Consider the following 21869-nt stretch of genomic DNA (forward strand, 5'->3'; position numbering starts at 1 on the left):
GGACCAAGGCGTAACTATTAGATACCAACTACCAAATTGAGTTTCTCTGATTTTGTATAATATGCAGATGTCATCATTTTCTAATATATGCATTATTTAGATATGATAGTGAAGTCTCTTAGATTAAATTTAGTTTTTGTTTTTCTTCTGGTTATTTCTGATTGGTTATCTACTACATGTTTGTCATATTCCTAACTTGGTGAGTTTTAGAAGTGACTTACTGCCATCTCTGCCTATACCAGATCAATTATTACAATAGACTGTCATATAAAATTCTAGTTAATTCATACTTTTCCCAATTTTAAGCCTTGGTTTTGTTTTTTTGGGTTTTTTTTTTTTTTTTTTTTTTTTTTAAGATGGAATCTCACTTTGTCACCCAGGCGAGTGCAGAGACGTGATCTTGGCTCACTGCATTCTCTGCCTCCCAGGTTCAATTGATTCTTGTGCCTCAGCCTTCTGAGTAGCTGGGATTACAGGCCCTCAACACCACACCCAGCTAATTTTTATATTTTTGGTAGAGATGGGGTTTCACCATGTTGGCCAGGTTGGTCTTTAACTCCTTATCCACCTGCTTCGGCCTCCAAAAATGCTGGGATTACAGGCATGAGACACCGCACGCGGCCTGCCTGGAGACTTTATATCAGCCTGTAAATAGTTGTCTGGACAGTCAGTACCCTTTCTAAAATTTTATTGACTAATGTCATTTTTGCATTCCTTTTCCTGCTCCTAAAATTTTCTAGCTATGGACATATATTTGGCTGCCTAAAGCAAAAATAAAGACAGCTCTGTCACAAACCAAAAATTTCTCAATAATCAGAAAAAAGAAAAAGGACCTAGGTGGAACATGCTAGTTTTCCTAAAGGCTTTTTCTTGCCTATAATTCTCATTGGGCCGATACCAATTTTTTTTTAAGTACATAGTATTTTATTATTTGCATATCAAATAATATATAAAATACTAGTGGATTCATTTCGTTAATATAAACACATTGAAGTCAAAACTTCTTTCCCTGTCTTTAATAATGTGCTTCAAAGAAGTAAAATTGTGAACTGGTGTGGTTCAGGTTCTGACATGTTTTATTCAGAGGCTGACTTTCACTGTTAGGCTTCCTTTGCTCTTCAAACCTTTATCCATTCCTTTCCTACTATATATTTTTTCCCGTTCCTCACATCTCATGAAAGTGTCTTTTTATTCCCTCAACATTGTCCTTCTAGCTGTGTCTTAGTAACCAATAAATAATGCTATATATAATAATAATTTGCATAAAATAGGGTGGAATGATAACCAATATGTGAAGAGAGCTTATTGGCACTTAGCCATTCATTGGTCTTGATGGAGTTAAGTGAGACAGCTTACCTCATCTATCAAGTGACACTCATTTCCCCACTCCCAGGATAACCTTTCTGAGGGGCTAGATCCTTCCAAGTGTTTATAATCTAGGCTCAAAACTTTAGTATTCTCTGTGAGTGCCAGGTTCATTTTAGGGTGAGATATCATAGATTATGTTATTTTGCTACCATACCAAAAAAGGTATGTAACATATTTTGGTGGTTTTCCAAATAGCATACAAGTGTAACATTTTGGTGGTTTTCCAAATAGCAGTTTTAAAAAATATTTGCTTTAATGGTTAATATATGATTCTCTTGTGTCTTTGTTACCAATAATGGGCATGATAAAAAATCCAGAATATGAGAGATATTGGCATTCTGAGGACCATCTTCTGAATTTGGAAAGGATTTTTCAATATTGTTCTCGATTTTCATTCAACTCCCGTAAAGGAACAAGTACATCATTCAGGTCCTGAAATATGCATGTGTATTCTCAAAATATTTATAATTTCTTAATATGTGAAATTTTCATTTTAGTAAATTCAGATGTCAAGACAAAGTTAGAAAAAAATGGCAAATTATATTCAGTCATTCTCAGAGCATTTTTATATAACTTTAAAAGTTGAACTTCTTCAGTTGATGGCCACAGGTAATTTCTAGCCATTTGTAAATTTCCCTGGTGTTTTCTGGATAAAAATCAGTGTTCTTATCATTGATAGTTCCTGGAGGGCCTGCTTCAGCAAAGCAGCTTTGGCAGTATTGGATTTTTAAATTAATACTTTCGAAAGTCATTACTGCTAGGTTTTTAATGCTTTAATGGTTTTGAGAATATAAAAACAAGAAAATCCTTTTATCTTCCTTTTTAAATGTTGTTATCTTTATATAGTTACTCTGAATCTTATCTTCCAATGACTTCATTTTTCCAGGCCCCAAATTCTCACCAGTCCGTCTCCTTCAAAATCCATTCCAATTCCACAGCCCTTCCGACCAGCAGATGAAGATCATCGAAATCAATTTGGGCAACGAGACCGGTCCTCATCAGCTCCCAATGTGCATATAAACACAATAGAACCTGTCAATATTGATGTAAGTATCCAGCATTGCTGGAACTAAAAAAAATCAAGTATGTATCTTTGATGTTCTGCTGTAATTACAACTTAGATCAGAAATAAGTGCCCTTTTTCATTTATCACAGTTATTTTAAGTGATAAGCTTTTTGTGAATCACAAATCAGAAAAGCCTCTGGTTTCTCTCTGGTGGCATTAAATACTTCACTGACACCAAGTTATACAGTCACTCTGATTTTTTTCCCTTATGATACCATCTCTATAAAAGTCATCTTCAAATGAAAATGGTTTAAATATCAAAGGACTGATAGAAACCCTTGGCAGAATTGATTAAGTTCTTTAAAACTTTCATAAAAATGATTATGATTGTGCCTATAAGAGGTGAATATGAAATTAAGAATTTCAGGCCAGGCATGGTGGCTCATGCCTGTAATCCCAAAACTTTGGGAGGCCAAGATGGGAGGAATGCTTGACCTAGAAGTTAGAGACCAGCCTGGGCAACATAGTGAGACCCCCATCTCTACCAGAAAGAAAACAAATTAGCCATGCATGGTGAGGTCTCAGCTGTAGTCTCAGCTACTCAGGAGGCTGAGGTGGGAGGATTGCTTGAGCCCAGGAGGTCAAGGCTGCAGTGAGCTATGATTGCACCCCTGCACTCCAGCCTGAGCAACAGAGTGAGACCCTGTCTCAAAAAAAAAAGAATTTCAATTTGTGCTATCATAAGCTTATTAGCATTATGACCAACAAAAAATTCTTTCTGTTTTTATTTTAAAATTAGCATATAGTTAGAACTATAAATTTTATTAAATGTTAATATAAAAGAAAAACTATTGTAAATTTTTATTTTGTTATTTTAGATAAATTTGCAAATCATACTTTCTTCCCACTTTTTACTAAGAAACTTTTCTCTATTTTTATTGGATTCATTTTAAGTGACTTTTTTCTAGTATTAGTTTTCCTTAATTAGTAAGGTTCACCTCTATCTAGCAAGACCTAAAAACAAAGGAAGAAAGGGGAAAAGGAGAATGTGATACAAGAAATCAAACCATATGTCTAGGTTAGGGTTGTTCTCAGTCTGTCCAAAATTGCAACCTTCTTCTTTATTTTGAAAACTACCATCCTTTTAGACTATTCGCTTTTTCTCCAATTGTTACCACTGTTCCCTGGTCTGTTGGGCTTCATTTAGAGTGTCACCTTTATATCTTGCCTTTTCATCCTCTCTTATAACCAGTCAAAAGGTATCACCTTTTAATGTGCATCACAAACTGGTTTTTACTTGTTACTGCCGCCATTTCGGCCCATATTTTTTCACTTGAATTATATGCTACATTAATCTCCTAAATAGATTTTCTGCCATTGATTTTTCTCTGTCCATTTCCATTCTTTCTGCAACTGTCAGAATAATTTTTTTACACCTCTAGCATCATCTGTTCTCTTGTTCCAAAACTTTTAGTGACTTACCATTGATTATAAGATAAAGTGCAAACTCTTTAGCATTTTTATCCATGCTCAATCACTTATGATTCCATTTAAAAGATTTACTAATAACTGTGGGCTATGCATTGTGTTAGGCAATTGGGAATTATTTTTGATAGCACACGGTCTTGGCCCTTAAGGAAGTCACAGGCTAATGGGTGAATCAAACATTTAAATAGATAATTACAAAACATATAATGGTAGTTTAGAGAAGGGGTTTATAAACTCCATCTGGTTGGATCTAGGAATATTGAGCAGAGAAGGAATAATATTTAAGCCAGATTATGATGAATAAGTAGGAGTACACTGCATAGGGGGATGTGGAAAGTCATTTGTTAAGGAAATGAAAGGCATAGAAGTGCCTTTACATGGAATGTAATTACTAGTTGATATTGAAGTTTAGGGTCCAGGAGAAGGCTTGGGGAATGGTGGAAGGTGAAACTAGGTAGGTAAAATCTACAGTGAAAGGCTTTGTGTGTTACTCTAAAATCTAAAGTAGTCTTAGGGAATCTGAAGAATTTTGAGTGTGAGAGGAAGTGATCAGCTCTATATTTTAGAAAAATCTTTGATGGTAGTGTGGAGGATAGATGAAATGGGAAACACATAGAGGCAGCACTGTCAATAATGTGGCTTTTGCAGTATTTCAGACAAGAAATGATATTTAAACTCAAGTAATAGCATTGGTGATGTGAAAGAGTGTGTTGTGGTAAGGGAGACTATGAATTAGTGAATCAGTGTTGAGTCTTATGAATCATGTTGAAGATGGCTACTATTTATGAATACTTATATATCAGGTACTATGCTAAGTGCTTTACATAGACTTCCTTATTTCATCCTCATAAAAACTCATAGGTTATGTACCATTATTATCTTTATTTTACTGTTAAGATTTACAGAGGTTAAGAAACATACCCTAGATTACACCGCTGATAAATTTTTGAAGTGGGTTCAAACCTGGCCTTTCTCTCTTATACTTAACCACTATACAGTTTTGTAGTAGAGGAGAGGAGCGAAAAATATGAGAAGTAGAGGATAATGCCAGGTTTCTGGCTTATAGATACTTAGCTTATAGACCGAGTTTCTGGTAAATAGCACCGTTTGCTAAATACCAAAGAAAAACAAGGTTTGCAGAAGCAAAAATTTTAGCTTTTTGGAGGGATATATTGACTTTAAGATGCCTGTGGGACTTTCAGATTTAGAAATCCAGTAGTAGTTGGATATAAGGACCTTGAATAGAGATACAGGTTTAGGAGTAATTAGCATATTTATGTCAGTTAAAGCCATGGATGTAAATTACTCAAAGAGCATATGTAAATTGAAAAGGGGAGAAAATGTAACCCTGATAAACATTAACATTGTAGGTGCAGGCAGAGACTGTCTCCTTTATGGGCTGTCTCTTCCTAAGTCTAGCTCCAGAAAACTTAGAAAAAGTGTTACAGAAGCCAAAGGAAGAAAAGGGGTTTCAAGAACACTGAAGTAGTTGGTGTCAGTTGCCGTAAAGATTCAAATGAGATAAAGACTGAAATGACTTATCAATTTTGGCAATTGAAATGTCATCTTCACTTCATTGAGAGTTGTTTTAGAGGGCCAGTAAGAGGAGAAGGCAGCAGGTGAGGAGGTAGGATTACGTGTTAATTTTGAGAAGCTTGGCTGTGAAGGAATGACAAAAGAGGATAGCTTGATTCAGGGTTGAGGAACAATTTTTTGTTTGTTTGTTTTTCCGTTGTTTTTTTTTGTTTGTTTTTTATGTTTTGAGTGGAGTCTCGCTCTGTCACCCAGGCTGGAGTGCAGTGGTGTGATCTCTGCTCACTGCAGCTTCCACCTCCCAGGTTCAAGCAATTCTCCCGCCTCAGCCTCTCAAGTCGCTGCGATTACAGGCTCCCGCCATCATGCACAGCTAATTTTTGTATTTTTAGTAGGGTTTCGCCATGTTGGCCAGATTGGTCCTGAACTCCTGACCTCAAGTGATCCGCCCACCTCAGTCTCCCAGAGTGTTGGGATTACAGGCGTGAGCGACTGCGCCCAGCCAAGAGACAATTGTTTTTAATGTAAGAGACATTAGTATATTTGTAATTGGAGAAGAAGCCAGTGAAGAGAAATTGAAGATAACAGGAGAGGGAATAATTGATGTAATAAAATTCCTTGAACTTGGAAATTATGTCTCTCAGAGACTATGAAGAATTAAAGATGGACATAGCCAGCTCTGTAATTCTTTACAGACTGTGTGATGTTGGGTAAATTATTTAATCCTGGAGCCAGTAGTGTTTACCTTCTATAGGGGTTTGAATTGCTTATTATGCCTGGTACATAATAATTCAGAAATTATAGCTAATATTAATATGCAAATAGTTACAGATATTAGAGCAGAAAAGTTGTTTGATGGCTTTTGTTTTCTCTATTATGATGAAGGGTAGGGATGTAAGTAAGAGAAGGAACTACAAAAGAGTGGGGAAAAAAGTTGAAATATCCAGTTTTCAAATGCTAGAAGAACCTTTGAAACCTAGAATGAGTAGAAAAGATTGTCAAGGAGCTTTAAGAACACATTCAGAGGCCGGGCGCGGTGGCTCAAGCCTGTAATCCCAGCACTTTGGGAGGCCGAGACGGGTGGATCACAAGGTCAGGAGATCGAGACCATCCTGGCTAACACGGTGAAACCCCGTCTCTACTAAAAAATGCAAAAAACTAGCCGGGCGAGGGTGGTGGGCGCCTGTAGTCCCAGCTACTCGGGAGGCTGAGGCAGGAGAATGGCGTAAACCCGGGAGGCGGAGCTTGCAGTGAGCTGAGATCCAGCCACTGCACTCCAGCCTGGGCGACAGAGCGAGACTCCGTCTCAAAAAAAAAAAAAAAGAACGCATTCGGAATTAAAGATAAACGGAACTAAGTTTATGTTGTTACTAGCAGTAACTTGTAAGAGCAGAGAAAGCAAAATTTGGTGAATCCATAGTTGTGGGGAGTTGTGGGGATGCAACAAAAAAAGAAAAGGATATGGCCTTTGTCTTGTTCCTTCCATCTAAAAGACTCTTTGCTCTTCTGCATGCCTCTCTATCTCTGAAACCCTAACTCAGAGTAAATTCCTTGACTGCTTTACCAGTGACCAAGTCCTATAGTTATCATACATAGCACTAAAAATCTTATTGGCCGGGTGCAGTGGCTCACGCCTGTAATCCCAGCACTTTGGGAGGCTGAGGCAGGTGGATTGCCTAAGGTCAGGAGTTCAAGACCAGCCTGGCCAACATGATGAAACCCCGTCTCTACCAAAAATAAAAAATTAGCGGGGCATGGTGGCAGACACCTGTAATCCTAGCTACTCGGGAGGCTGAGGCAGGAGAATCGCTTGAACCCAGGAGGTGGAGGTTGCAGTGAGCTAAGATCGTGCCATTGCACTCCAGCCTGGGTGACAAGAGCGAGACTTCATCTCAAAAAAAAAAATCTTATCACCCGTATCACTTAGTTGGCAGTCAACTAAGCAACAAACTTTGGCATCTCCTTTATTATATTCTTACGCAATTATTCTTAAATTATTTGATTTTCATTTACTTCCTTCTTACTTCCAATGTGTGCATCTTACTTCCAATGAGATTGTAAGCTCTCAAGAATGGAAAGTTAATGACATCACTAGAATTTTTGTATTTTTTGGTAGCCACATAACTCCTATCACCTTGTTTTCAGGTATGTATTTGATTATTCTGTAGAAAATGTTGAAGGCTTTTTATGATACATTAAACATAATAGAAATACATCTTTAAAGAATTTGTTTTAGCCTCTAAACAAAAAGTTGTCTATTTGCAGAGACTATTTAGAGATATTTGGGGCCATTCAATCCCTCATATTTAAGTTAAACTAAATAAACAGACTAATGGAAGTTCTACCTATCAAGGCCCAAATTACATTACCCATAGCGACTGTCCCCACTACCAATGTTGTTATAAAGAGCTGTATATATATATATAAGTTTTTGTTTTTGTTTTTTCTGTGACAGAGTCTCACTCTGTCACCCAGGCTGGAGTGCAGTGGCATAATCTCAGCTCACTGGAACCTTCGCCTCCCAGATTCAAGCAATTCTCCTGCTTCCGCCTCCTGAGTATCTACGATTACAGGCATGTGCCACCATGCCTGGCTAATTTTTGCATTTTTAGTAGAGGTGGTGTTTCACCATGTTGGCCAGGCTGGTTTCGAACTCCTAACCTCGTGATCCACCTGCCTTGACCTCCGAAAGTGCTGGTATTACAGGCTTGAGCCACTGCGCCCGGCGCATGAAGAGCTGTATTTTAATAATAAAGACAGATTTTAGCAGCCAAGCGCGGTGACTCATGCCTGTAATCCCAGCACTTTAGGACACTGAGGTGGACGGATCACCTGAGGTCGGGAGTTCAAGACCAGCCTGGCCAACATGGTGAACCCGTCTCTACTAAAAATACAAAAATTAACTGGGCATGGTGGCGCATGCCTGTAGTCCCAGGTACTCAGGAGGCTGAGGCAGGAGGATCACTTGAACCCAGGAGGCAGAGGTTGCAATGAGCCAAGATCACACCACTGCACTGCATCCTGGGCGAGAGAACAACTCAGTCTCAAAAACAGGACAAATTTTAGCAAAACCTTTCATTTTTTTTGAGACAGAGTCTCGCTCTGTCACCCAGGCTGGACTGCAGTGGCATGATCTCAGCTCACTGCAACCTCCGCCTCCCGGGCTCACACCATTCTCCTGCCTCAGCCTCCCGAGCAGCTGGGACTAGAGGCGCCCGCCACCACGCCCGGCTAGTTTTTTTGTATTTTTAGTAGAGACGGGGTTTCACAGTGTTAGCCAGGATGGTCTTGATCTCCTGACCTCGTGATCCACCCACCTCGGCCTCCCAAAGAGCAAAACCTTTCTATGAGCCATTTTGTTCCTTCCCTCTTCTAGTGTGCCCTTATCCATCCATATTTTTATGATTGTAATCAGTGTACTTTTACTTTTGTATTTTTTTTTTTTTTTTTTTTTTGAGACGGAGTCTCGCTCTGTCGCCCAGGCTGGAGTGCAGTGGCCGGATCTCAGCTCACTGCAAGCTCCGCCTCCCGGGTTTACGCCATTCTCCCGCCTCAGCCTCCCGAGTAGCTGGGACTACAGGCGCCCGCCACCTCGCCCGGCTAGTTTTTTGTATTTTTTAGTAGAGACGGGGTTTCACCGTGTTCGCCAGGATGGTCTCGATCTCTTGACCTCGTGATCCGCCCGTCTCGGCCTCCCAAAGTGCTGGGATTACAGGCTTGAGCCACCGCACCCGGCCTACTTTTGTATTTTTTAATTACACTGTAAACATGTTTCGTGATTCAAGCTTCATAATTATTTTGGTAGCTGCATAATACTTCATTAAATTGATACACTAAAATTTTCTTAACCAAAGTGTGTCGAAATGCCTATAATAGAGAAATAATTATTTCTAACTTTTTAGTATGATAGATAATGTTGCACTAAACATCTTTGTGCATATCACTTTTTCTTCTGAATTATTTCCTTAAGAAAAGTTCCCAGAAGTGGAATTACAAGATCAAAGACTATGAACACTTTTATCGCTCTTAATATGCACCAGTATAATTTTTTTTAAGGATTGATGAAGCCATTTTAAAAAAAATTTATTTATTTCCAAAGTTCAGGGGTACATGTGCAGGATGTACCGGTTTGTTACATAGCTCAACATGTGCCACAACGGTTTGCACACAGATTATTCCATTACCTAGGTATGAAGCACAGCATCCATTAGTTATTCTTTCTGATGCTCTCCCTCCTTTTACCACCCACCCTCCGACAGGCCCCAGTGTGTGTTGTTTCCCCCATGTGTCCACTTGTTCTCATCATTCAGCTCCCACTTACAAGTGAGAAAACGCAGTATTTGGTTTTCTGCTCCTGCGTTGGATTGTTGAGGATAATGGAAGCCATTGGTTTTGAATGGCCTGAAATGGATTTCAACATTTGATTAGGACTAATAATTCTTTCATTATAGGCTTACATTGACAAGTACTTCAAAATTTAGATTTTATTATGTTCACTAGATAATTCCAAATTGTTTTGTGTAATAGTTATAAGATGTATTGTTTTAATTAATAAAATAATTCTTTTAATGTTAGTGGAAAAATCAGTATTATCACTACTTTCTGATTATATGCTTGCTTGGAATAAATATACATTACTGTTTATTTGTAGGACTTGATTAGAGACCAAGGATTTCGTGGTGATGGAGGTAAGTAGTGATTTCAGTTTTTTTTAAAAACTCAAGGAAACTGCAGTTGCTTTGCTGCTTATCTCCTTTATACTTGCCTCTTGCATGAAACAGACACAGAGAAAAATGTGTAGAGAAACCCAAAATTTTTTTGTTTTTCTATAGTATTTGTCATTTATCTCTAATAAAATGTTAACTAATTTATAACATGAGTAGAAAAGATGACTGGACATAAAAGGAAGTCTTAAAATGTACTATCTACATTTATTCTGAGATCAGACAAGATCGGACATGTTCAGGATGGTATGGCCGTAGACTACAGTTTTAAAATATCTTACCAAGGAAAGATCCTTAATTATTATACCTGCTTTATTAATTTGTAACTGTCTTGAAAGCTATTGTTGATAAATTTCCTTTGTGGGTCTTCACTGATACTTAAAGATTGACCTTAGAATCAGATAAAACTTTGCTAAATCATTCTGAAGAGGGGGTTTGTCAGACATTATCAACCACTTTCCTTCAACTTTCTACAGGTGTTTTAAATGTACATTTTATAGAACAGACCCATAATGGCAAAGCCCATTTGTCCTCTTCTTAGTTCAGTAAATACACAAATGAGAAACTGAATTGAGATTTCTAACTGAATTTTCATCTAGTATTCACTTTAGCACATAAGACAACATTACTTAAGAAAATACTTTTTGTAAGCATTACCCTATATGTTTTATAAGAGGTGACATTTGAGACTATCTTGAAGTTTTCTTCCAGGAGGTCCTTTACACTTACCTTCCCTGCTGTCTTCTGTCTAGTAAGGAAGACCTGTAATAACTGCATATCATACTTAGAGTTGACCTCTTCACTGTGACCTTCTTTATCTTCACAATATCTAAGCCCAGACTCAACAATATTTTACATTGAGTAAACATTGTTATAAACCTTCTTTTGTTATGTTTCTGTATACCCGTGAAGCAACCAAAATAATAATAAGCCTGCATTCTATACTCTGGACTTGGTATTGATGATAGCACATAGTTACACGAGCATTTTTTTTTTCCTGTTTGTTATTTCATGAACCTGCCAATTAATGTTGCTGCCAGTTTGACTTTCATATGTCTTAATAGCTGTGGCTTTTGATAATTTTGCCTAATACATCCAGCATTTAAATGTTGCCATCATGTTAGCATCACAAAATTAACTTAGTCATAAGCACAGCCTGCTTAGTACCTAAAATCAAATGGCATTTCTTGTCCTTTTCATGAGTCACTTTTTAAAAAATCATTGGGATTTTATGAAAATGAGCAGATTTTTGGTCCAGAATTATTTTATGAAGCAGGCTTCGATTCATCTTATTTATTCCCCATGACTTCTTTCATTTCTTCTGTGTGTCTGTCTTCCTGTGTTTGCCTGCCCCTCTCTTTCTCTTCTGACAGCCCCTTTGAACCAGCTGATGCGCTGTCTTCGGAAATACCAATCCCGGACTCCCAGTCCCCTCCTACATTCTGTCCCCAGTGAAATAGTGTTTGATTTTGAGCCTGGCCCAGTGTTCAGAGGTAGTTGGGCTCTTCTTTCTTGTTTTCACCCAAAGCAAACTAAATATAAAACTACAGATGCTGTTTGTGCCTCACCCTCACAGCGTGTGTTTGTAAGTGTGAAAGTTTTCAGTACTAAATTTCTGCTTGGCCTGGCTGGAATGCTCTGAATGTGCTTCTCACACATACTCACTGCCACAAGCTTTCTGTATGCTGTCTGTCATAAATTTTTAAAAGCAAGAAAATCCTGACCTGAGATTTCCATCTTGTTTTTTGTTATTTTATTACTTCCTGGTCTTGATAATTTCTTAAACTTAGTGGGTGGGAATAAATAAGGTGGGTGGGGAAGAGCTTACTGGATACCTTTGATTTTAATGCATTTAAGTGATTATTCTTGATGATCTATATTTGTTAATAATTTTTGTGGTTTTTAAGAAAATTGAAATGTCAATGGAAACTTCTATTATGAGGCTTTTGGCCTTTTTTCAGATTCTGGAACACTAGCTGTGTTTTTTGGGTTTTTCTTTCCTCCAATATGGGATGTGTGTATTTTTGTCAAAGGTAGGGAGGGAGCTGTTAAAAAAGGGAAAAAAAAAAGATTTATAACATATTTTAGATATTTCAGTGTACTTCAGAAGTTTGATGATTTATCCTTTTAATTATGTCCTAATAGAAGAAAGTGTACAGTATAATTTCATTCTCCCATTTCATCTTGCTGTTTTATTTAGTGGTTAAACTGATTTGTAAAAACTTAAGTTGAGCTAGGCGCGGTGGCTCATGCCTGTAGTTCCAGCACTTTGGAAGGCCGAGGTGGATGGATCAGCTGAGGTCAGGAGTTCGAGACCAGCCTGGTCAATATGGTGAAAACCCATCTCTACAAAAATACCAAAAAAATTAGCCGGGCATGATGGTGGGTGCCTGTAATCCCAGCTACTTGGGAGGCTGAGGCTGGAGAATCTCTTGAACCCAGGAGGCGGAGGCTGCAGTGAGCCAAGATCACACCATTGTACTCCAGCCTGGGTGACAGAGTGAGACTCCATCTGAAAAAAAAAACAAAAAAACAAAAAACTTAAGTCAAAGCTGGGAAAGATGTCTTGCTATAAATATTTTTAAAGATTTATATTTACTGATTCTTGCTAGTTAGTATCTGTTATATATTCTGAATGTAGTAATGGTGCTTTAGATATTTGCTCTCTCAGCCCTGCTGTTTCTCAGAAAATCCATAGAATGGGATGGAAGTCATACAGTAGTGAGTAATACAATTAAGTGATACAATAAAACTACTTAGTAGATCATAACTGTGAAGCCTGGTCAAGCAGTTAAGGCTTTATAATGTTGAAAATTATCAATGGGAGGTAGAAAATGGATTGTGCTCTACTTAATAGACATTCTGGACACCATTTTATTTTAGAAAATTGCATATGAGATCATGAAAATTCTACATGGTGATATAATATGATATAATAATAGTAAATATTTTCTACAGATTTAACATTTAAATGTGGTTATTGGTATCCTTGTTATCTGAAAGATAGTGACTCTTTTTTTCCTTAAGAGTAGCAGTCATTTTTTAAAAAGAATCTATTTTCTTGAGGTCATTTTGTTCTTCCGTATATAGAACTATTACCTGGACATCTGAGTTCTACTCAGCTGTATTCAGGCCCCAGTAAGATTCACTGCCCTGAACCCTTCTGAACCTGGTGCTACTGTACCTTATCTCAGGATGTTGGCCATGAGAAAGGTATGCAACCCTGCCAACGGAGATCACTTCCAAAGAGTATACTCCTCAGGCTCACTTGACCTATAGAATATTTGTATTTATAGTAGCTTGGCTGAGAGGCCATAGCGCTTACTTACAAAGCTCTCACTTACAAAGGCAGAGATTTTTCAGAAAGTCTTGAGAAATATGCCTGGCTTTATTTACATTAACTCTGTTTTGTAGGTAACAAATAATCTTTGTTTAATAATGTCAGCCTCTAGGAACCAGTGATACTGATCAATATCTCTTAAATAGTAGAGCATGTAGTTTAGGATTGTATTTGAGTTTAGTGATTAATATGAATAAGTCAGATATTTTCAACATTATGGCCATTATTAGAAAATGTTTCCATTTGGGGGTTTCCTTTTTTTTTTATATTGATTGGCTGTTGAGGTAATATTAAATAATTAATTAAAAGTGTACTTGTTATATAGGCATTTACACTGATTTTGCTTTTTGATTTTTTTTCATCAAAGAAACAGAAACTTGGGAGTATTTTTAGTATTTCTATCTTGTTTTAGAGAGATTGTTTTTCTCCTAGATTTTGCACCAGTAAACAAAGTATGTATCTATCGTCAGATATCTTAAAGGTCATTAAATTGGCCGGAAAACTAAAAGAAATTATAGTTGTAATCACCAAATGAGGCCCCTTTTTGGCCCATCCTTTCCAAAAGGTCTATATTTAAATATGCACTACATTTTAAAATTAAGTCTAAATATCCCCCAACCTTCTACCCCTGATAAATTAACATACTTGCTCCTCCTTAATGTATACATTTTTCTTATCACTAATTCAGGATCAACCACAGGTTTGTCTGCCACCCCCCCTGCCTCATTACCTGGCTCACTCACTAACGTGAAAGCCTTACAGAAATCTCCAGGACCTCAGCGAGAAAGGAAGTCATCTTCATCCTCAGAAGACAGGAATCGGATGGTAAGAGTATATGATATCTTTTTTTCTCTTTCTTCTTAGAAGTCATAGCCAAATGTAATATTATCCTTTAGATATATTATGTCCATATGTGACACAGAACTCCCATAATTAAATAAATTTCAGAGCTGATAGTTCTTTGCTTAAAGCATATTTCCACAGCACTGCTTTTTGCTGTCATCTGTAATATAATTTAGTAGAAGGCAGTTTTGGAAGAGTAACAGTGTTCTGCTTCTAAAATAAGGAAAAAGAGAGAAAACTAGTATTAGAAGGCATGAAAAGGCTGGTCCAGAATTCAGATATCTACCGAAGGACATTCTTCCCTATTTAAAAAATCAACTTTCTTCTGCAAAATAAATCCACCATGGCACATGTATACCTATGTAACAAACCTGCACATTCTGCACATGTATCCCAGAACTTAAAGTAAAATTTAAAAATAAAATTAAAAACTAACACTTTTTAGCCATAGTATTGTTACTAATTGTTGAATAAGTGGATCTTTTACCCTACCAAAATACTTTTGTATGTTGATTTTTTTTTTTTTTTTGGAAAGACTGAATTATCAGATAAGATACATGAATTTAGCACCAATTAAAAAAGAGTGAAACATAAGGTTTTCTTTTTTTGTTTGGTTTGACTTGACTTTTGTACTATTTTTATCAAGAAAACACTTGGTAGACGGGACTCGAGTGATGATTGGGAGATTCCTGATGGGCAGATTACAGTGGGACAAAGAATTGGATCTGGGTCATTTGGAACAGTCTACAAGGGAAAGTGGCATGGTAAGTATGTAATGTGGTGACATTGTGACAAGTCATAATAGGATATGTTTAACAACTTTTATTTTGTAAAAACAATCATCAAAGGAAATATTCACTCTTTGCATCAGTAAACTATATTAGTTTCAGGATTCCTCCAAAAGTTTCTAACAAAAATTATGGGAAATAAAAACCGTTCACAGCAATCAGGACTCCTGTCATTATATTATAGTAATAATTTTTAAAGGAGAATTCCTCCAGGTTAACTAGTCCTCAAAAGGATTTTTTTTTCTTTTAGAGTCTTTCAGCTGATAATTTTATTTGTATTGTAAGTCACAAGTAAACATATTAAAAATGTACTTACTGACTGGGCACAGTGGCTTACGCCTGTAATCCCAGCTCTTTGGGAGGCCGAGGCTGGCAGATTACGAGGTCAGGAGATCAAGACCTTACTGGCCGTGGTGAAACCCCATCTCTACTAAAAATACCAAAATTAGCTGGGTGTGGTAGTGCGTGCCTGTAGTCCCAGCTACTTGGGAGGCTGAGGCAGGAAAATCACTTGAACCTAGGAGGCAAAGGTTGCAGTGAGCTGAGATCGTGCCACTGCACTCCAGCCTGGCGACCGTGAGACTTTGTCTCAAAAAAAAAAAAATTAACAAAGAAATATAAGTGGCCAGTAAACATATACAAAATGTTCAGCCTCACTAGTTATCAAAGAATTGCAAATTCAAAAATAGAAATCATCATTTGCCTCTTAGTTGGACAAAATATTTTTAAATTGGATTATATTTAGAGTAGTGGATGTATTTTCATCAAAGGTTTAATATTAATGAAAAATGAAAATGAACATCAACTATTAGAGAACTGGATAAATTTGTACCTTCATATATGATTATATAGGAGTTAAAATGGCATAGTAGAGCTATATTTATTGATATAGAAAGGTGTCTTTGGCATATGAAATTTGACAAAGCAGTATGTATAATATACCATATTATGGAGCTCATGGAAATATATAACATAATTTTTTATATGACAGTATTTTAGGCCACGCACAGTGGCTCACACCTGTAATCCCAGCACTTTGGGAGGCCAAGGCAGGTGGATCACCTAAGGTAAGGAGTTCGAGACCAGCCTGGCCAATATGGTGAAACCTCGTCTCTACTAAAAATACAAAAAATTAGCCAGCCTTGGTGGCAGGTACCTGTAATCTCAGCTACTCAGGAGGCTGAGGCAGGAGAATTGCTTGAACCTGGGAGGTGGAGGTTGCAGTGAGCCAAGATCCCACCATTGCACTCCAGCCTGGGTAACAGAGCGAGACTCTGTCTAAAAAAAAAAAGACTTTGTATTTTAGTATATATCTCCTTAAGCTATCTTTTCACAGGTGTTCATATTCACACTACATTCATGTAAAAGCCTAATAACATATAATGTCACTTTTGAGTGACATAATTAAGGGAATTTTTTTATACCTTCAAAATGTCTTTAAACATTTTTTTAAGTGCTATGCAGTATTTTATGATATGAACAATAGAATAAGCACTGTATTACTTTGATAATTGAGAAAAATCAATGTTGATTTAACTTATTAAAATATAGATACAAGTTGAGTATCTTTATTTATTTATTTTTGTTTGTTTTGTTTTATTTTGTTTTGTTTTAAGACAAGGTCTCACTCTGTCGCCCAGGCTGGAGTGCAGTGGCACAATCTCGGCTCACTACAATGTCTGCCTCCCAGATTCAAGCAATTCTTCTACCTCAGCCTCCTGAGTAGCTAGGATTACAGGCGCGTACCACCACACCTAGCTAATTTTCATGTTTTGAGTAGAGACAAGGTTTTGCCATGTTGGCCAGGCTGTTCTCAAACTCCTGACCTCAAGTGAGCCACTCACCTTGGCCTTCCGAAGTGCTGGGATTACAGGTGTGAACCAGCGCACCCAGTCAGGTTGGGTATCTTTAATCCAAAATCCAAAACCCAAAGTGCTCCAAAATCAGACTTTCTGAGCGCTGACATGATGCTCAAAGGAAATACTTATTGGAGGATTTCAGATGTTTGGATTAGGGATGCTAAACTGATAAGTATAATCAAAGTATTCCAAAATCAGAAAAAAATTGAAATTTGAGACCTTCTGGTCCAAGGCATTTCGGATAAGGGATACTCAGCCTGTGTATAAAAGTACCCATAAATTAGCCAGGCATGGTGGCACATGCCTGTACTCCCAGCTATTGAGGAGGCTGAGGTGGGAGAATGGCTTGAGCCCAGGAGTTCAAGGCTGCAGTGAGCCATGATCATACCACTGCACTCCATCCAGCCTGGGTGACAGAGCAAGACTCTTGTCTCTAAAAAAAGTTAAATAAGCAGAACATTAACTAGCACTCTAGAAACACCCCCCCACAACTATGTCCTCTTCCAGCCAATCACCTCTCTCCTAAGGTTAACCACCATTGTGATCACAACAGGAAGTGCATAGTGTGTGCTCTTTTGTGTCGGCCCCTTTCACTCAACATTGTTTATAAGATTCATCTATATTGTTGTGTGTAGTTGGAAGTCATTCATTCTCTTTATGGTATTTCATTGTGTGACTATAACATGATTTCTTCTTTCATCTATTGCAATTGGATCGTTTCCAGTTTGGGGCTTTGATTGATGCTGGTGCTATAAACATTTTTAGTATATGTCTTTTGGTGAACAGAATTGTGAGACCACAGGGTATGCATACGTCCAGTTTTAGTAATGCTGCCAACAGTGTTACAAAGTAGTTGTACCAATTTCAACACCTACTGGCAGTGTTGAGAGTTACAGCTGTTTCACATAAAGTTTTTTTTTAAATTTTAGTGACAATGTTAGTCATTTTACTAATCAAAGTATCATAAGTAATCCATAAATTTGAAAAAAATATTAACTACTCTGATAAACTTTTATAGTTTCCTAGTTTTAAGCAAAATTCCATAGGGCCTGTTAATTGTAGTTTCAACATTACTTGTAGTTTCAATTAGTAAATAAATATTAAGCCTAGTAAGTATAATTTAATATTGTCAAATAATTTGGAAAATACCATGGGTACTTAATTGATTTCACCAAATTTCCATGGAACAAACAAGGTTGGCTATTTTTTGGATTGATGTTTTGAAATACTAGTACAGGAATATCATTGTTAGTTGAGTGTTTAGCCTTAGAAAACAAATGGAGTTTAGATAGCTAAAGTATAATTTATCTGTGATTTAATAATGGTGTGGAGTTAGGGCTATGATAATTAGTGAAAACACTCACGAATGTTCTATACTTTTAAATTTTAAAAATTGAAATGACACTTGGAATAACAATTGCCTTTTAGGTGATGTGGCAGTGAAAATGTTGAATGTGACAGCACCTACACCTCAGCAGTTACAAGCCTTCAAAAATGAAGTAGGAGTACTCAGGTGAGCTTGTGTGGATTACTATTTTCCAGAGAAAGAAGTTATTTTTATTAGCTCCTGGTTCCCAGTGGTAGCGACTATTAGCTTTACAGATTTACTCAAAATGGATAAATTTGTAGAAACAGAGTATGTCTGAGTATATTTTTGTCTTTAACCACATTCTTTTAAGTAGTATGCAATGTTATATGGTACAGTTGATAGAATACTTAATCCTAGACAGAATTAATGGAAGAATAGTATTCTGATAGTGTAAAATAATAGTTCTACTTATGAAAATAATGCTCTCCAATGTTTAAGCTTATCAGAATACATTTAGAGATGGTATTTAGTCCTGGGCTCTGAAATTTTAGAAACATTGACAAACTAGAATATGTCCAGCGAGGACCACCTAAATAGGGAAGATTCTAGAGGTGTAACGGGGGAAAATAATCAACAGAACTGAGGATATTTAGTTCAGAGAAGGCTGTTATGTTCAAGAGAGTGCACAGTTATTCCAGAGTGCAGGAAAAAAGTTATTCCAGAGAGCAGACCAGGGAAGCAAGCCAGAGGTGAAAGTTGTAGGAAAATGATTTTGTCTCAACACTTGGAAACTTTATAATACCAGAACCACTTAAATAAAAATAAGAGAGTCAGCTACATACTGAGTGATGAACTTCCCATAGTTGAAGGTATTTAAGCAACCTCTAGTTACCTGTCAGATATATTTAAAAAGATATTTTTGCATAAAGTAGGAGGTTAGACTTGGCAATTCCCAGTCTCTTCTAAATTTATCCTTTTGTTGCCTTTTTAAAAAAACAGCTTTTTCTGACAACATTTTACCGATAGGTAGACTACTTTGATTCTCTTTTGTAAGAATTGCTACAGTTTGTCGACATTTAATATTTACTGTCACATTTCTTTGTACAGGAAAACACGACACGTGAATATCCTACTCTTCATGGGCTATTCCACAAAGCCACAACTAGCTATTGTTACCCAGTGGTGCGAGGGCTCCAGCTTGTATCACCATCTCCATATCATTGAGACCAAATTTGAGATGATCAAACTTATAGATATTGCACGACAGACTGCACAGGGCATGGAGTAAGTTCCATTCTGTTAAATGTCTTATAAATTATTTTTGAAGACCATTGAGGATGTTTTAAAGGTTTTGCCTGCTATTCTTTTGGATTGCATTTTAAATTACTGTCCAGGAACATAATATAGATGCTAACTAATGGCTAGTAAATAATAGGATACTAAAAAATAAATGTCTGTCTAGTGCAGCCTTCAGAACATATATCAAGTATTTGATAATAAATACATGACTGCAAACTTAGGCTCAGCACTCAGTTATTGAGCTAAGCAAGAGAGGTTCAGAAGATAGAAACAGCAAAAACCTACTAAAAAGTTGTTAACGGTTGTTGAAGTAAACAGAATGGTTGTTAATTAGTTACTTTTTCAAATCATTTTCTCTGAGTGCCCATATTTTTTTGTTGCAAAATGGTCAGTTAATAAAGTGGAAAATCTGCATTCTGACCCTTTTTGAGGATTTCAAAGTGAGTTCATATCTGTTGAATTTTGCTATGCAATTTAAAGAGTTATTTTATAAAGTTTATCATAAGCTAATATGGGGAACTGACTTTGAAGGATAAATTTTAAATTTTGTATGCAACTCTTAAGTGCAAATGAATACGTAAATTAAAAAGTAAAATTAAATTTTGAAAGCGCTTAGATGAAAATTATAAACTCAGTAAAATATGAATTTGAAAGCTCTATGAGAAGTTTAAAAATAGGTATGATCTTAATTATTTTGTTTTTTACAAATTGCTTTCACTTACATAAATTATTATGTCATTTAATCTTCATAATGTTATGAAGTAGATCTTTTTTCTTTTTACAGATAAGGAAATTGAGGCTTTTAAGTGCCTTGTCTAAGGGCACACATTTAATAAGTGGCACCAAAGATGTTTAACTCAGGATTTCTGAATCCCAATCCAGTATTCTTTCCCTATAACCACTAAGCTACTTTTACATTATAAAATTAGAATAAAAGAGTAAAAGGGTATATATGTACTAACACCTACAACTCTAGCAAGTAAGTGTAGAGCCAAGACTCAAAACCAGATCTGGCTCTTAGATCTTCCAACTGTACCACCTTCTCTTTCTCAAAACTTGGCAATATATCTATAATTTAGATTGTTTACAAGCCTATATTCAGCCAAAATACTTATTACAGCAAATTATTACCTTATTCAGTAACACTCCCACTTGCCCCTAGACTTGAAACAATCTCAACCTTTCAAATAAGTTAGAATCTCTGAATCTGTTCGAATCTAAAGGCTTTTAAAGAATTAAAATCTTGACCAGGCACGGTGGCTCACACCCGTAATCCCAGCACTATGGAAGGCTGAGGCAGGCGGATCACCTGAGGCTGGGAGTTCAAGACCAGCCTGACCAACATGGAGAAACCCCGTCTCTACTAAAAATACAAAATTAGCCAGGCTTGGTGGCACATGCCCATAATCCCAGCTACTTGGGAGGCTAAGGCAGGAGAATCACTTGAACCCGGGAGGCGGAGGTTGCGGTGAGCCAAGATCACACCATTGCACTCCAGCCTGGGTGACAAGAGCGAAATTCCATCTCAAAAAAAAAAAAAAAAAATAGAATTTAAAATCTTGTGAAGAGTAAACCATGGCACAAATTGTAAACATTCAGTGAGAAACAAAGCTTATTCTCTTCCCACACCACTGGTCTCTTTGCAGTTTCTTCAGCAGGCCAAGCATGTTCCTTCTTTAGGACCTTTATGTTTGTTACATTCTCTTTAGGATACACATGCCACAAATATCCTTATGTCTCTGTTCATATGTCCCCTTTTAACTGAAACTCTTGCTTACCTTATATAACTAACATGTCCCCACATCACCCTGTCACTCTCTATACCCATAGGCTTGATGTTCTTTATAACGCACAGCTCCATCTGACCTGTTTGTTGTCTTTCATCCCCACTAGAATGCAGGCTGTATGAGAGCAGGGGCTTTTTTTTTTTTTTTTTTTTTTTTCATTATTTTATGCCTAATGCCTAGAATGGGACCTGGCATACTCAGTACATAACTGTCAAATGAAAATGATTACACATATTAAATGAAATACACAATAACTGCATATTATTGATAGATTTACCTTTCAGAAGAAAGAGATGCCAAATCCTTCTCACATCGCAACTGAGAAATGTGGCTGGGCATACTGGCTCACACCTATAATCCCAGCACTTTAGAAGGCCAAGGTGGGATGATTGCTTGAGCCTAAGAGTTCAAGACCAGCCAGGAAACATAGGGAGACCCTTGTCTCTGTAAAAAATAAAAAATTTAGCCAGGTGTGGTGGCACTTGCCTGTAGTCCTGGCTACTCAGTACGCTGAGGTGGGAGGAT

At 37.0% G+C, this 21869-nt stretch overlaps 1 protein-coding gene across 4 annotated transcripts in view; it reads left to right on the forward strand.

Annotated features, from left to right (window-relative positions):
• The window catches only part of BRAF (B-Raf proto-oncogene, serine/threonine kinase), a 211387-nt gene that overhangs the window by 141920 nt on the left and 47598 nt on the right, over positions 1-21869 (forward strand). For all 4 annotated transcript variants that reach the window (XR_004057859.1, XM_010359812.2, XM_030931931.1 and 1 more), the window contains exons 8-13: positions 2255-2414; positions 10047-10083; positions 14148-14284; positions 14949-15066; positions 18378-18462; positions 19366-19542. Coding sequence is in view for 3 of the 4 variants with exons in the window: in XM_010359812.2 (XP_010358114.1) it covers positions 2255-2414; positions 10047-10083; positions 14148-14284; positions 14949-15066; positions 18378-18462; positions 19366-19542 (714 nt within the window). In the remaining variant the exon portion in view is untranslated. The remainder of the gene's footprint in view (positions 1-2254; positions 2415-10046; positions 10084-14147; positions 14285-14948; positions 15067-18377; positions 18463-19365; positions 19543-21869) is intronic.

The sequence above is a fragment of the Rhinopithecus roxellana genome, chromosome 6 (genome assembly GCF_007565055.1).
Source record: "Rhinopithecus roxellana isolate Shanxi Qingling chromosome 6, ASM756505v1, whole genome shotgun sequence".
NCBI lineage: Eukaryota > Metazoa > Chordata > Mammalia > Primates > Cercopithecidae > Rhinopithecus > Rhinopithecus roxellana.